The 14721-nt window shown below is 35.6% G+C and overlaps 1 protein-coding gene across 1 annotated transcript in view; it reads right to left on the bottom strand.

Annotated features, from left to right (window-relative positions):
- NCAM2 (neural cell adhesion molecule 2) overlaps window positions 1-14721 on the bottom strand; it is a 310400-nt gene that overhangs the window by 27172 nt on the left and 268507 nt on the right. Inside the window, exon 15 of the mRNA XM_064470098.1 lies at window positions 13898-14078. Coding sequence (XP_064326168.1) covers window positions 13898-14078 — 181 coding nt within the window. The remainder of the gene's footprint in view (window positions 1-13897; window positions 14079-14721) is intronic.

Below are 14721 nucleotides of genomic sequence, written 5' to 3'. Positions count from 1 at the left end.
ATCCAAATTTGTCTCTTTATCCCATTGGCACTGTGACACTGTGGATAAAATCCAGCTTGTCATTTATAATGTATATTTAGCTTCTAAAATTTCTCAAGGCTTTTCATTAGCTCTTTCACAATATGTTTGGAGAGTTCACATTTGATCACTGTGCCCTAATTCCTGTTCTGTTTCTTATACACCTATCTGCAATGTTAGAATGACTTCCTAAGATAATAAATTTATAACTGGTAAAGAGTACTTCACAGGTTTAACCAGAGTAGGAAAATGATTTAGAAATGCTCATTTTTCTACTTTTATACATACCTGTAGTAGCCCGTCTTGCTTTATTAAAAAAGTAAGAACAGAGACAAGTATATGACAGGCAAAATATGTGATAAAATGTTTAGTAGAACAGCTTTAAGGTTTCAAAATTTAGGAAAGTGGGAAAATGCTGCAAAATAAGGAAATACCAGAACTGCACTGTCTGTGCAACCTTAATGAGACCCTATTTTACGTTTCATTCTATGGACCTCCTAAGCTTTACTCAAGACCTCTTGAATCCAGTGACACATACTCACCAATTGCGATAGTATCTGCAATTTGGGGTTTTTTATTATTCAGAACAGCACTCTCTGTTGTGTCCATGACAGAAAATTCTGTTTCCTTATATGTATCCAGTCACTATCTTACAATGGGATCAGAATGCAGAAGGGATGTGACTGAAGACAACAGCCTCTCAAAAGAGTTTGTGGCTCCCCTGGTCCAACAAGGAGCCCCAGTGTTTGTGCACCAACGTGCTCCTGCAAACTGAGAAAGAACTCTTGGGAGCAGATCATGGTGTGCTTGTGCTGAAGCACACTCAGTGAAGATCAAACAATTTGCTACCGAACAGTTGTAAACTGACATTTTCAGAGGCTTCTAATGAGGCCAGGCTTGGGCAGGGTTTCTTTCCCCCTTGTGAATACAAGCAGAAACTACTTACTACATATTTGCCAAATGTCAGTTCTCTGACTGTAGGTAGAGATACACTTGCAGGTTTTTTTTTTACTACCACGGGGGAAAAGTGCCACTATTAACAATAACAAACATTTTCACTATCTGGATTTTAGAAATGGTTAGAAAAAATAAAGCCTCTTGCAAAATTTCCTGCCCAAGGTTCTTCCACTGAAAAAAATTTGGCATAAACAATAGCACTTGCCGGAGTTATACTCAATGGAATATTTGTTCTCACACTTGAAAGTTTTTGATAACTCTTACGTGTAGCTAGCAGTTCCAAATCCTCTGTGTCGCAGTTAAAGAGAAATGTTTCATTAAAATGATAGCTAAGATAGGATAGTTAAAGTAGGATAGTTAGGATCCCCATCCTTCATTAATTACTATCTGCGGTTCAATAAGCACTCAAGCATTAAACAAACAGTTGGTTTTTTTTTTAAAATAAGAATAATACTTAGAAAACTAAATTACAAAGTCATTGCATATATTCACATTGTTTGTGCATGGAAAAACAGGATTTCAGTCAACTGGCTCTGACTGGGAACCCAAATGTTTGGCTCTTAAAAGATTAGGATAGAAATTCTGTTTCTTCACCATACTATGCCAGGTGCATGTCAATGTAATTCAGTTCAAATTAATGGTATGGCATTAGGTTAAACCGACAGAACATAGTAGCGAGGGCTGTGGATGAAATAGTGGTCCCACTTAACATGGAGAGATTTTCTACAGATCACAATGAAGCCAACATTTTTAGAATGGCGTTTCTTTGAATTCCATCTACTTCATTATATTAAATATGTAATTTTTAAAGAGCATTTCTTTTAATAAATTAAGTCTTCAGATTCACAGACATGCATTCTGAAGACATACTTGTGACATAAGCCAGTTTTTTAAAATGTTAGTTTTAGATGAGAAGAGGTTTTACTAATGACATTGTAAAGTAAAGACTTCAAGAATACATTGAAACAGGCAAAACGGACCATAATCACTATTTCCAAGAAATAAGAATATCCCTTACACTAGTGAAGATAGATAAAAATATTTTACCAAATAATTTCAAAGTTATAAGACAATAGCATTACAACTGGAAAGAAACAAACTCTAAGGGGGGGAAATCAACATATACTGTTAATTTATTGTCTTTGTCATGTTTAGTAACAATTTGAAGTATCTGAAAAGAAATATTTAATTCTTCCTCAGCTCTAAAGTGCATCAATTTCTTGGGTTATTCTGTATACGACAGAGGAATGAACTATCAACTTAGTCGACTGCATACATTCTAAAATCAAATATATGCAGTAAAATATCCACGTGGACTTTTACTAAATGAACTTTTTGCCCGAGGTTTTGAATACTTTGTTCTAGTTGCAGAGGTTGTAAGCCATTCTTTTAATGTGTAAAATAGGGAAACCACCTTTCCCCGTTCTTTACTAAAGGTCAAAATTGAGCCCTCTGGACCTTCAAGTCCAACAAATGCCGTGAAATGGAATGTGGCACTGTTACAGTCACAAGAAGTGAGTTTGGTGGGCATGGACCTATTTTATGTGCTGAGGCATGGCTACACAGAGACACAGAAAAAGTATATGAAATTAAGTACTATAAACTAAAGCAATTCATAGATTATAAATTAGGGAAGAAATTTTGTTAAAATCAACGAGGAAGTACAAAACATGTCTATATTAAGCATAAAGTTTTAAGTGTATCATGGAAGGAGCTAGTATAAACAAAACTCTGTGAAAAAGATTCATACAGAATCAAAATGCTCTGATGAAGGACCGATTGATGGTTTACCTGGAGAGCCATGCGACTCACAATGGTAAGGCTTTGCATAGATTTCTTATAAACAAAATACAGTTGAGAAAATAGAATCAAATCACATTGATCAAATTCAGTAAGTCACATTCTCCAACTTGTCAGACAGAAGAGCCAAGCATCATCTGCTGAATTTGTCACTGAACTTACAAGGTTTCCAAAAAGCCAGATGAAGAATTTTGCATGCACAGACTCATGTAATTACGCTATTTTGGATCTTAACTATGAGCGGAAACTTTAGAAGAGTTATAGAAAAGTACATTTTTTAATGCAGGTCTGTGTTTATTTTGCTGTAAATAATAAAATTAAGAGGGAAAGGAAGAAAACATATTGCTTGCCTTATCAACAGCATCAAAACATGCACCAGAAACTTATGACTACAATGAAAGAGAAACCAGCAGCATTCAGCTGCAGGGACTGGCCTCCATTTTCATGTCTAGTAGCTTCACAGCATCTATCTGTGTGGATAAGAATCATTACAGAAAATCAAGAGTGTGAAAAAGAAGTAAATTTGAGAAAAAAGTGAAAAAGTTGATAAAATATGAAAAATATCAAAATGAAAAAAGTGACAGTGGGAAAGAAGAAAAGAGAAAAATATAATTAATTTGCTATTTACATTGTGCCAAAGACAATCACTTGAAAGACAGTAACAGAAACACTATATTATGATTAAAGTGTGGATGAAACTGTAACTATTGCTCTGGATAAATCTGAACAATAAAGTACTCAAACCGTAGAAAAGGTGTACCTTAATAGCAGCATCACGTGGTTCTCCACAGTAGCGAAAGCAGTAAACTCTTTGGTCTAACTTTAGAACAATTTATTTAAGCACTTAACCTGTAGCATGTGATCAACTATCTTGTTTCCCCTCGAGATTAAAAAATATTCACACAAGCCCAACCTAAACACAATCTTTCATGTGTCTTTCATGCTGGAGGTCCTTGGAACTCAGGAAACTACAATGCAACATCTATTAGAAATAGTGAATATTTGAAGCAGCAAGAAACACCAGCCCATAGGCTGGAAGAAGAAACTGTAAAAAAAGTAAATTACATAAAAAGAAGGTTCCAGTAGTGCATGGGAACAATGAACAGAGAAACCTTCTTAGTTGGTTCTTCTTGCCAGTAATTTTATCTTGTTCTTGAATTATCATAGGAGTCCAGAATGGACCACGGTCAAAACTGGCTTCAGTAATATGGATATAAGTCCATTGGAAATATGAATGACCAATGCAATTAGTACAGGCAGCTGGGTAAGTAGATATTGACTTTCATACTAGGGTGGGAACAGAACAAAGTTGCTTTCAAAACGTGCAACTTCTTAGATATTCAAGTCTGCACAGTACATCTGGATGCAACCCAGTGCAATATATGAAGTTTGCATATATATTTTCTACTAATACTCATGTTGACAGTTCACTTCTTGGCAGATAACAGTCAAGGTTATGCAATATAGTGTATGCTTAAACATCTCAATCTCCTTGACTGGATATTAATATTTTTTTTTTTTTCACCTAGAGTGACGCAGTAATTATAGGGATAATGACTAATATCATTGTTAGGTTACTGTTTCAAAAGAGACTTCAAAAGAAATTGAAATGTAGAAAATCTTGTGTAGTATGAACAATAACCTTGGTTACTTACTTTAAAAAGTGAATTTTAAGGAATGTAACGGAAGTAGACAAAAACTGTTAAGCCCCACATTTTTCATTTAAACTGCATTATCTCAGTCCCTTATTATAATTATTTAAAATGTAAAATTATTTATTTGGGTTAAAATCAGTGTAGAAGATGATTTGTGACATCTTCGCACAAATACATTGGGGTATGTCCCTTATTCTAGAAAGCTCATGGTCTGAAGAGAAAGGCAAGTGTTGAATAAACCATTATCTCTTTCCACAAATATATGACCAAGACATGTAGAAATTAAGCACTACCTAGAATCAAAGGATTTTTTAGGCTTTAGGATTTGAATCTTTTAGGTTTTTGTGCAATGCACCTCAAGTATAGCTTAAATCACAGAGCTGTTGTTTTGTGTATATGTTCGGGTAGGAAACTTGCCTTCGGGACGTGGGTGCATAATGTTTAACCAGTGCATTATCCTCGCATAACATGAATGTCCCTGTTCTTGTGCAAATATACAACCAAGTGTAAGTAACTACCAAGTAGAAAAGACAACAAAATAAATAAACTAAGAGACATTATGGACTTTTTCCCCATTCTCAGACATATTTCTACTGTGTTGTTTTCAATTACACACATTCTTAAGGAAATTATGACTGTTCAAGCTGTTCAAAATTCACCAGTTCTTTTTATTAAGACCTAAATAGTTTGGTCCTTATATTCATAGCAAAAAAGTATTTGACATGATAAACTTCCATAGTTATTTTCATAACACAGCTTTTAATTATTTTTAGATACTATACCTAATGATTTAGTCTTTTAATTGGCACTTAGTTTTTGGTTTTTTTTTTAATTATAAAGCAGCATAATGCTAGCAATTCCTTACAACAAATATCCTAGGTGAATAAGAGTAACATACTTGCAAAGTGTGGCCTAGAACTTCAACATTCAACATCTATGATGATTTTCCTTTTTTCTCAAAGCAGTCAAAAAGATAAGCAAACTTAAATTCACAAGATTTTAAAAAAATTAAATTCTTTTTGAAACAGAAGTTCTGTCAAAACAGAGTAGTTCTTTGATTATTTTTGTTTGTTTTTTTTTTCTAGCATTCTACTGCTTTTCTAGTATTAAGTGGTAATTTCTGTGATAGCTGTACGGTAAAAATTACATTTTATAAAAACAATATTGTTTTGCCTATGAATATCTCTGATGGTACTGATAGTGTAAGACCTTTTGTCTCTTTTTCTGATTCATATCAAATATCAATTTTAATAAGTGATTTATACCCCTTTTCATGTAAAAACTATTAGTCTTTGCAGGGAATGGAGCAAAGACAGCTGGTTTTAGCCTACAGCAAGAACATGCCCTATCACTTATAACAATGTTCGTCTCCAAGATTTGATGAGAAATGGCACTTATTCAGCAAATTCCAGTACCAGCTTGCAAAACAAAAGCAAGTAGTTTCTGTGGGACTGTCACCTTTCTGAAGTTTCAGATATTAATTTATCTGATTGGTGTGATTCCTACCAACTCCTATTTTCAAAGCATGAGATCTCAAAGACACATTTAATCTCTTCTCTCTACCCTCTTCAGAACTTCAGAAAATATTTAAAAAAATATATTTTACTTCCAATACAGCAATACATGCTGAAGACTTTCCTTTACACTTTTAGCTCAGAATTATGATCTGAACAAAAGTCAGACAAAAGTCTTCATTTTCAAATTTTGATTTTGGAATAATAATATCCTTCAGCCTATGAGAAAATGATGCAGGTAACTTCACAAGGGTAGTGCTGTAGCTCTTCTTTGCCTTGGGAATATGATCAGAGCTGCAAGAAGACTAACACTCTCAAGGCTTTCTTTCTTGACTACTGCATTTTGTTCTTCATTTTAGATTTAACTAAAAACCAGTCAAAGCAGTAGAGATAGACTAAGGAATCTTGTAATGCACAAAGTTGTACAAAAGTGGTACCCATTATGGTCTTAAAATTTCTGATCCTTGGAATGGAAATTTTGTCTTTGGAAATATCTTCAAACTCTTTCTGTGCTTTTCTTTATCTTTCTTTGTTTAAACTTATTGTTGCCATCCAAGCTGGTGCAAGGATCAAGCGTCAGAAAGTTACAACTATGCTTTGCCACATTCCAATTGTCAAAAGTGTGTAAATTGCTAATACAGTATTTTCCTTACTGAGCTACAAAGAATTCTACTTCTACCCTCAGATACCTATTTTTAAAAAGTTCACAGAAATGTATTCTTTTTGAAGCCTCTGTTCTTTGGCAAATTCAGTGAAATTGTCAACTGCATTCAAAAGTTATCAAAAGACACAATCTGATGGATGATTGTCCAGCTGTGCATACACACATACATGGATAGGCAGTGTAGTCACAAGCCATAAGCTGAAAATCAGGCCAAAATGTTGTTCCTGAATAATCAGTACATAATATAATCCTACAGTCTTTTGCTGGAGATGTAAACAGGCAACTTAAAAGCCACAACTAATGACTTTTAGTCCTGGCTCAAGTAGCTACTGGCAGACTTTCTAGCTTTTTCTATGGAAAGAGACTACAAAAGAAGATGACGACTACAAATCCTCACAATGCTCCTAATTTAACTTTTAATGATGCAACATAACTTTTCCTAGAGCTAAGAGTAAGTACCAGAAGCCACATGCTGACATTACCCCATAGCTTACTCTGCCTCAGAATGTGGCCCTGTTCCAAAAATAATACATTGTACCTGGAAAGGGCTTCTCTGCAACTGAGCTACATATGATCAATAATGACTAATTTTGGTTAACAGCAGTTCTGCAAAATGCTCGAGAGGGAATATCTACAGTGTTTTCCTTGCTTATTACCTACAGAATTGTTGATTAAAGGTAAAAAACCAGACATGTTATAGCTGCAAAAGCACATGGGTTAATGATTGTGTACTGAGATGAAAAAGATACCACAAATATAACTGAAATCCAGCCTGGCTTGAAGAATGCTGCTGTTGCTACTGAAGTAAAAGTGAGGAAGGAAAAATTTGGCTTGGTTTCATGGGAAGAAGAGCTGTAAGTAGAAACCTAGAAGATAAACATAACAGATATAATTGCCTTTCAAAATCTCAGGACCTGGAGACATGAGGAAGTTCTGAAGCAAGGATCAAGTCAGGGAATACTTAAGAAAACTGGACATATCTAAGTCCATGGGCTCTGACGGGTTCTGCCCACAAGTGCTGAGAGCTGTCATTGCAAGGCCATTCTCAAAAACCTTTGAATGATTGTGGAGATTAGGAGAGGTCCCTGAGGATGGGGGGAAGAAAATGTCACTTCTGCCTTTAGAAGGGGCAGGAAGGAGGGCTCAGGGTTCTACAGGCCAGTCAGTCTCACCTCAGTCCCTGAGAACGTGATGGAGCACCTAACTCTGGAAACTGTTTCCAGGCACGTGAAGGACTACTACATCAGTAGTCAGCATGGATTCACAAAGGCAAAGTCATGCTTGACCAACCTGGTAACCTTCTATGATGAAATGAGCGGCTTGGTAGATGACAGGAGAGCTGTGGATATTGTCTACATTGACTCAGTAAGGCTTTTGACACTGTCTCCCATAAGATCCTCATCAAGAAGTTGTTGATATATGGACTGGATAAACAGACAATGAGGTGGAATTGAAAACTGCCTGAATGGCCAGGTGCAGAGGGTGCTGATCAATGGCATGAAGTCTAGTTGGAGGCCAATGACTAGCAGTGTATCCCACGGGTCAATACTGGGTCCGATCCTGTTCAACATCATCAGTGATTTGGATGATGGGGCAGAGTACCTTCAGCGACTTTCCTGGTGACACAAGTCTCAGAGGAGTGGCTGATTCAGCAGATGGTTGTGCTTCCATCCAGAGGGACCTTGATGGGCTGGAGAAATTGCCTGACAGGAACCTCATGAAATTCAACATGGGGAAGTGCTTAGTCCTGCCTCATGGGAGGAACAAACTTATTCACCAGTGTATGGCCACCCAGCTGGAAAGCAGCTTTGCAGAAAAGGCCTGGTGGACGCCAAGCTGAACATGAGCCAGCAATATGCTCTTGTGGCAAGGAAGGCTAATGGTAATGACAGCAGAGGCCTTGGTTGTGCAAGCATGCTTTTGTGTGATACCCTGACCTTAAGGCTTGGTTGTAATCAGGTAAAATCTATTTTCAAACAGATCTGAAATTATTTGAAATCTAAGCGAAATGCTTCAAAGGACACAAGAACTATTCAGATTGGAAGTTTATTCATAGTTATGGTAAGTCTACAAATACTATATACTTTTACAGTGGGGTACAGAAGAAGAATGAAGGCTGCTTTTTGGCTTCTCTTGGCTGATGCATGATCAGGGTCAAGTAAACCCTTCTGGAGCAAGGGAGACTATGCCCCGGGAAGTCTCTTGTAGCCCATGGGTCAGGGTTGAAGGGATGTGAGAAACAAGGAGAGCACCCGCAAGAAGTCTGCTCTTTGGCAGCAAAAAGTGACAGGAACAAAAACCTTCCCCAGCTACACAGATGGGATCATACAGAATTTATTTCTACCCCAAAAAAGTACATTAATTGCTTGACTGAGACCAAAATTAAAGAAAAGAACTCATCCTGAGAGAACATTGTGGGCATCAGGGAGACTGTTTTCTGTGTTTTTGTACTTAGTCACTTTCAGTCTCTGGATTAAAAAGTTCATTATCCTAGCTTCTATTCTAATAAAACACCGTCTGTATAGTTCAAAAGCCCTTTTTGTCTATGTAATACATCGTAAAATGTACATACACAGATTAAAATACATATATACACTCATACCTGTAGCACTGATAGAAGCTATTTTTATTTTACATTCACTTTGACACCACTGGAGATCCTAAAGTTGCATTTTTATAAAAACTACTGACAACAATCACATTTGGCATGAAGAGCATCATCTTTGCTACTAGTGGTGATGAGAGAAAATACCCCGTATTAGATTACCCTCTATAGTGCCTATCACTATATGATTTTAAGCATTGGGAAAAAAAGTAAATAAGATGCACAAGAGATTAAAACTTTTCCAGGGAAGTTAAAGAAAACCATTCTGACAGCTCATGCATTATTGGAAGCTTAAAAAATCCAAAACAACCAATAACACAAAGTGAGAAAAATAGGTCTAAGGGTTACGTATTATCCCCAAATGCTTTTCTCATTTTCCCACTATTGCACCAAGTTATTAATTTATAATGAAGAAGTAAAAACTAATGATAAAACACAACTTGCAGCCGTTTTAAATTTATCTACTGGTCTTCCAGAGAAACAGCACTGACTGGATAAAAGCCTCTGGAAGATGGCACCTGCATAAACCTTTTGCCACTAATTTTTGAAAATATATTTAACACTTGCAGAAAGTATTCTCTTTTAACACCTTCCATTTCATCTTCTTTTAAGATTCATTTAACAGAAAACTATAGATGTATTTTTAGGTTGCAACAGTAATGGTTCAGAATGACAGCTGATTTAGACACTTCTGTACCAGCTGCACAGTACAAAGACAGGATCTCTCTCTCTGCCTCCCGAGAAAGAGTAAACGGACCCATACAAATGGGCTGTAATGTCGGCTCTAGGAGCTGATGGAGTTTGGCTGTTCCAGGCGACACCTAGTCAGAGGGTTTGTTATGGTTGCCGAGGTGAGTCTATGCTGTCCTAGTACTGATAAAGAGCTAAAGGCTGAGGCATACAGCCTCTTTGAAAATCCCCTTTTTTTCTCACAGGACTAGAAGCAGCTTAACACTATAGAGAAGCGCGAATAAAATGTTATAAAATATCACAGGTCAGGACTTAAAACCTGAGAAAGACTTCACTCAGAGGCAAGCACACCAATGTTAGAGTTGCATCGGCCTGCAAGTACTGCTAACATCCCTAGTAGATACTGGTATACATAAAATATTACATTTAAGACTATGCCACTCTTTCTTCAAAGCATGATTCTTAAATACATGCTCATACACCTAAGTAAAAGATGAAATACAAAGATGGAATTGCTGACTGCAAAAAATCACTCAAAAAGTAGGAAGTAAAATTATATATACCTAGATATAATATATAGTAATGTGTGTATATACATATACACATACATGAATATATTTATACATACATTTACTTAAGGCAAAGTGTTTTACGAAGCTGGTTTGCTGAGTATTTCTCAAAGTCAGTGCAAGATTACATTAGTAAACCCTTCAGAAAACCAGGAAACTTTTATTAAAAGGATTAGAAATTCTGAGGAACTAATCACAAATTTCCATGATTCAGTGAATGGAGACCGTGTTATAGGCCTAGGAACAGAAATTACAAAATCAAGTATATATATAGTTGGAGGCTGAGGCCAACCATGTGAAAATTTAAAGGAATGTCTGTTTCATTCATACACCTCACTGGTGCCAGACAGCAATTTGCAGCCTCAGGCTCCTTCCTAGACCTAAGAATCATAATGGAAGATCATCATATTGTGTTATCATAGAATCTGACTGCCAGCCAGGAGCTAGTACTTGCTCACACTTAAACAGCAAGTAGAAGTTGTGGACTCAGTGCCCACAGGAGTTGTGTATTCATGTAAGTAGAGCTTTGGCTTCCAGTCCCTGCTCTCAGGGATTACTACTTCTGCCTTATATCCAATGGCTCTTGAAAGCATATGCAAGCTCCTTCTGCAGGAATCAGAACCGAAGTTTCATTTTGTGTGAGAACTCCCATTTCCCCGGGAAGCACCCATCGAAGGACAACAAATGTATCTTTGCCTACATCTCTCCCCAGTTCTCTGACTAATTGCATTAGCTCACACACATTTTCACCAGAATAGTATGTTAGGTATAGTTTGTCATCATGATACTTAGAGGATCCCAAAATTCTCTTGGGATAAGTAATATCCATCAGATTGCATACATAGGGTCTACAGATATCTTGTTTTTTAATTACATTTAGAGCAAGACAGAAACACTCAGGTCAGCTGAAGTGCCATAGATCTGGGCACACCCAGATGAAAACCTTCAGGAGTCTTAGAAACTTTTCTAATAATTACATGAATAATCAGGAAGGTAATCTCAGTCACCTGAGGAGCTAAGTGAGCACACAATAGGTGATGCCGATTTAATTCAAAAGTCTGCCTAATTTAACTCTTGTTGCCTATGTCCTTCTTTGGACTTAGCTGTAGATGCCTAGCTGCAAATATTTAGGCCTCAAAGTAGACAAATAGTGCATCATCCGAGCTGACTAACTGGATTCAGAAAGAACTATTCTGCTCAAAGTTAAGCATTTTGTACACAATATCTATGAAGTTTTAAAAGGGTAGGTTTATACTTTTGTTGTTTGCTGGCAAACTTTACTATTTGGTTATATATGATATACGTATGACAATGTTATATATGTTATATTGCAGTAATAATATTATGCCATCTCAAAACAAGAGAACTGTACTGGCTCATGAATATGAACATGAATGTTCTACTGATTGTGTCTTTTGATATACTTTTAAAAATCACTGACAGAATGTTCTTATGATGGGAATTTCACACTCTTCAGGCTTTGCAAAAACAGTTGTCAAGGAAACTAATTAGTTCCACAATCATAATTGCAATAATGATTCATATAAAGAAGACCTGATGTTAAATAGTGTGACAGACTTCTTAAAACTACTTAGAGGTTATGGGAGAGCACTGAAAGGAAAAAGCCCCTAAATACCTATAAAACTGCGTTCAGAGAAAAATGTTCTATCCACTTTCTGAAACTAAATGAACTAAGCTGATTTTTAGTTGAATGTGTAGAGACTGTCTACATTATCATTTATACAGGTGTATGTTGTTTCTCTGTTACAGCAGCTGTGGCAGTAATATGGAATACTTTAAATAATTATAACAGGTTAAAGTTAGATTGCATTGCAAAACTAGTAACATTTTTGTTTCAAATATACAAAATTGAAAAAATGGCTTATCCCTTCAATTTACATAAACAAGTTTTAATTTATTTTTCTACTTGATTAATATTTTTCTTTCTTTGGGACAATAAGTTTTCGTACATTTCTTTTTCCCTTTTCTTTTTCAATCACGTAGTGGAATTTTGTTTCTAATCACAAGGCACTATATGTTTAAAAGCAAGTACCCGGGGTCTATGAGCCCCTGAATTTCAATTAAGATGCAAATCCACTCTCACACAGCAATTCAAGTGCATAAATCAAATATTTGTACTAGAACTGGATCCGACCCTATTAATGATTTACGAATGCCTATTCCTTTCTATAAATGCAAGTAAAAATGCTTCCAATGGCTATGGAATTCCAATTCCTATGGAATATTAAAAAATGGTGCAGAGATCTTGAGATAACTTCCCTGAAAATATATTTGAAGAAAACTTGCAATAGACAGAAAAAAAAATTAGTCAGTTATTTCAAACTTTTCCAATGACACAATAGTCTATAACTCATTCATACTCATTGCCACTTTACTAAGATCAATGCTAGTCAGATGCTCAGATTGAAACACAGGTATCGATATGGCTTACATTTTAATATATTGGCCATTATATTTATTTGGCAATATTTTAATTTGATTCTAATACTCCAATAGTTTAATATATGGCATGCAGAAAATACTATGCTAGAGGATTTAGCACCTGATTTTAAAATGGTAATGATGACCCTAAGTTGGAATTTATTATTAAAGATATCAGCTCATGATTTAAATAAAAAGTTTGAAATCTCTTTCTCATAACATTTGTTTTTTAAAAATTAAAGTTACCACTAATATATCAGAAATTACCATCATATTTTAGGTTTATTTTCAATGAAATTTTGCATAGTTGCACCAAAATATAACTTTACATTGGGAAGCACTAAAACTTGATGAATTACTGAAATACACTCACTCTTAAATACTATGCAGTTTTCCTAAAAAAAAAATAATAATTCCAAACCTTCCTATTTACACACTTCAAAATACCATTTCCATAGGTTTCAAAGCTTATAAATAGGCCTCATAGGAGGCTGTATGCTCACCATGTTAAGGTGAATCAGTAAGATGGTATCTAAACAGGACTATTTGAAGTCTTAACATCAGACACAAAATAAATACCTTTATTACATGTGCATCTTGAAGCACATGTAAAGATATTTTGAGCTGGACTGACATCAAGAATTCTAACAACTAAGCTGCTTACAACAGACAAACAGGCAGTACAAGGCAACTTAAAAATGGATAGTAGTTGTATCTTAAATACTGTATTGCTTGTTAACTGTCATCATTTGGGTTGAAGATTCAATGTTTTCCTGTACTTAAAAATGACTTTATTACTAAGAGAAAGTGGGACGCGGGGTCCCATTTAAAGGTTTTTAATTGAGTCTTTGCTGATAATAGAGTATGCGGTCTTGGGCTTTGTCAGTTAAAAGACTTCAGTTACCTTATGTTCAGCTACACACCGTAGTGTACTACAAGTAGCAAACAACTCATAGAGAGAAAACACTCTAAAATTAACTTACCTGTAATAATGTTGGGTTTTGGTGGCATGCTGAATTCATACAATGTTGGTTCAGAATAACCCAGTCTGTTGGCAGCTGTAATTTGTACTTCATAACCCATGGTCCATTGAAGATGCTCTAAGATGATGTGGTCTCTACTACCCTGCACTTTTTTCTCTAGCCACTGGTCTTCCTTATCTTTCTGCAAAGATGTAAATATTAGTTTAAATTCTCAAAACTTCTTGTATTATTTGTCTAAACTATAGAGCTTCATTTACAGAGGTTATGAACATTCAACTCATCTAATTCTGGAGTTCTGAGTACTCAGGCTTTTTGTAATTTTGACCACTCCTAATCATGATTCCACAATGTGGATTTAGGGATTTTGTAGGCAATCACTTTTAACCTTTTATCTTCAATTTATACTTTGCACAAATACTGATGTTTATCTTGGGGACCAGCAAGATAATTATTTGCAAATGCTGCTAAGAATAAATTCTGTAAAAGGTTTATTTTATATAGATGTTTCAATTACATTTTGATCAATATTCTTTAAAAGAAACTTGCCATTAAACCCGAACTGGAACTGTTCATGAATGCAAGCTGTGCTTGCTTCATACATTAGATATATAATGAAAAGATACACATGTTGTACCAGTATGTGGTACTACAATAACGTTTTGCAAACCAGGTTCTATGCAACAATATAACCACGAATGAGAAAGTACGCAGTCCTATGTCTACGCTGGTGAGAGGATACATACAAATCATTCAGATGGTGTTCTAGAGAAAAACAAGGTTCTCATAATTCAGATAATTATCTAAGACACCTATACAAAGGGAAC

The sequence above is a fragment of the Phalacrocorax carbo genome, chromosome 1, assembly GCF_963921805.1.
Source record: "Phalacrocorax carbo chromosome 1, bPhaCar2.1, whole genome shotgun sequence".
NCBI classification, from domain to species: domain Eukaryota; kingdom Metazoa; phylum Chordata; class Aves; order Suliformes; family Phalacrocoracidae; genus Phalacrocorax; species Phalacrocorax carbo.
Note: the sequence above shows the minus strand (reverse complement) of the source record. Positions and strands in the feature narration are given on the sequence as shown.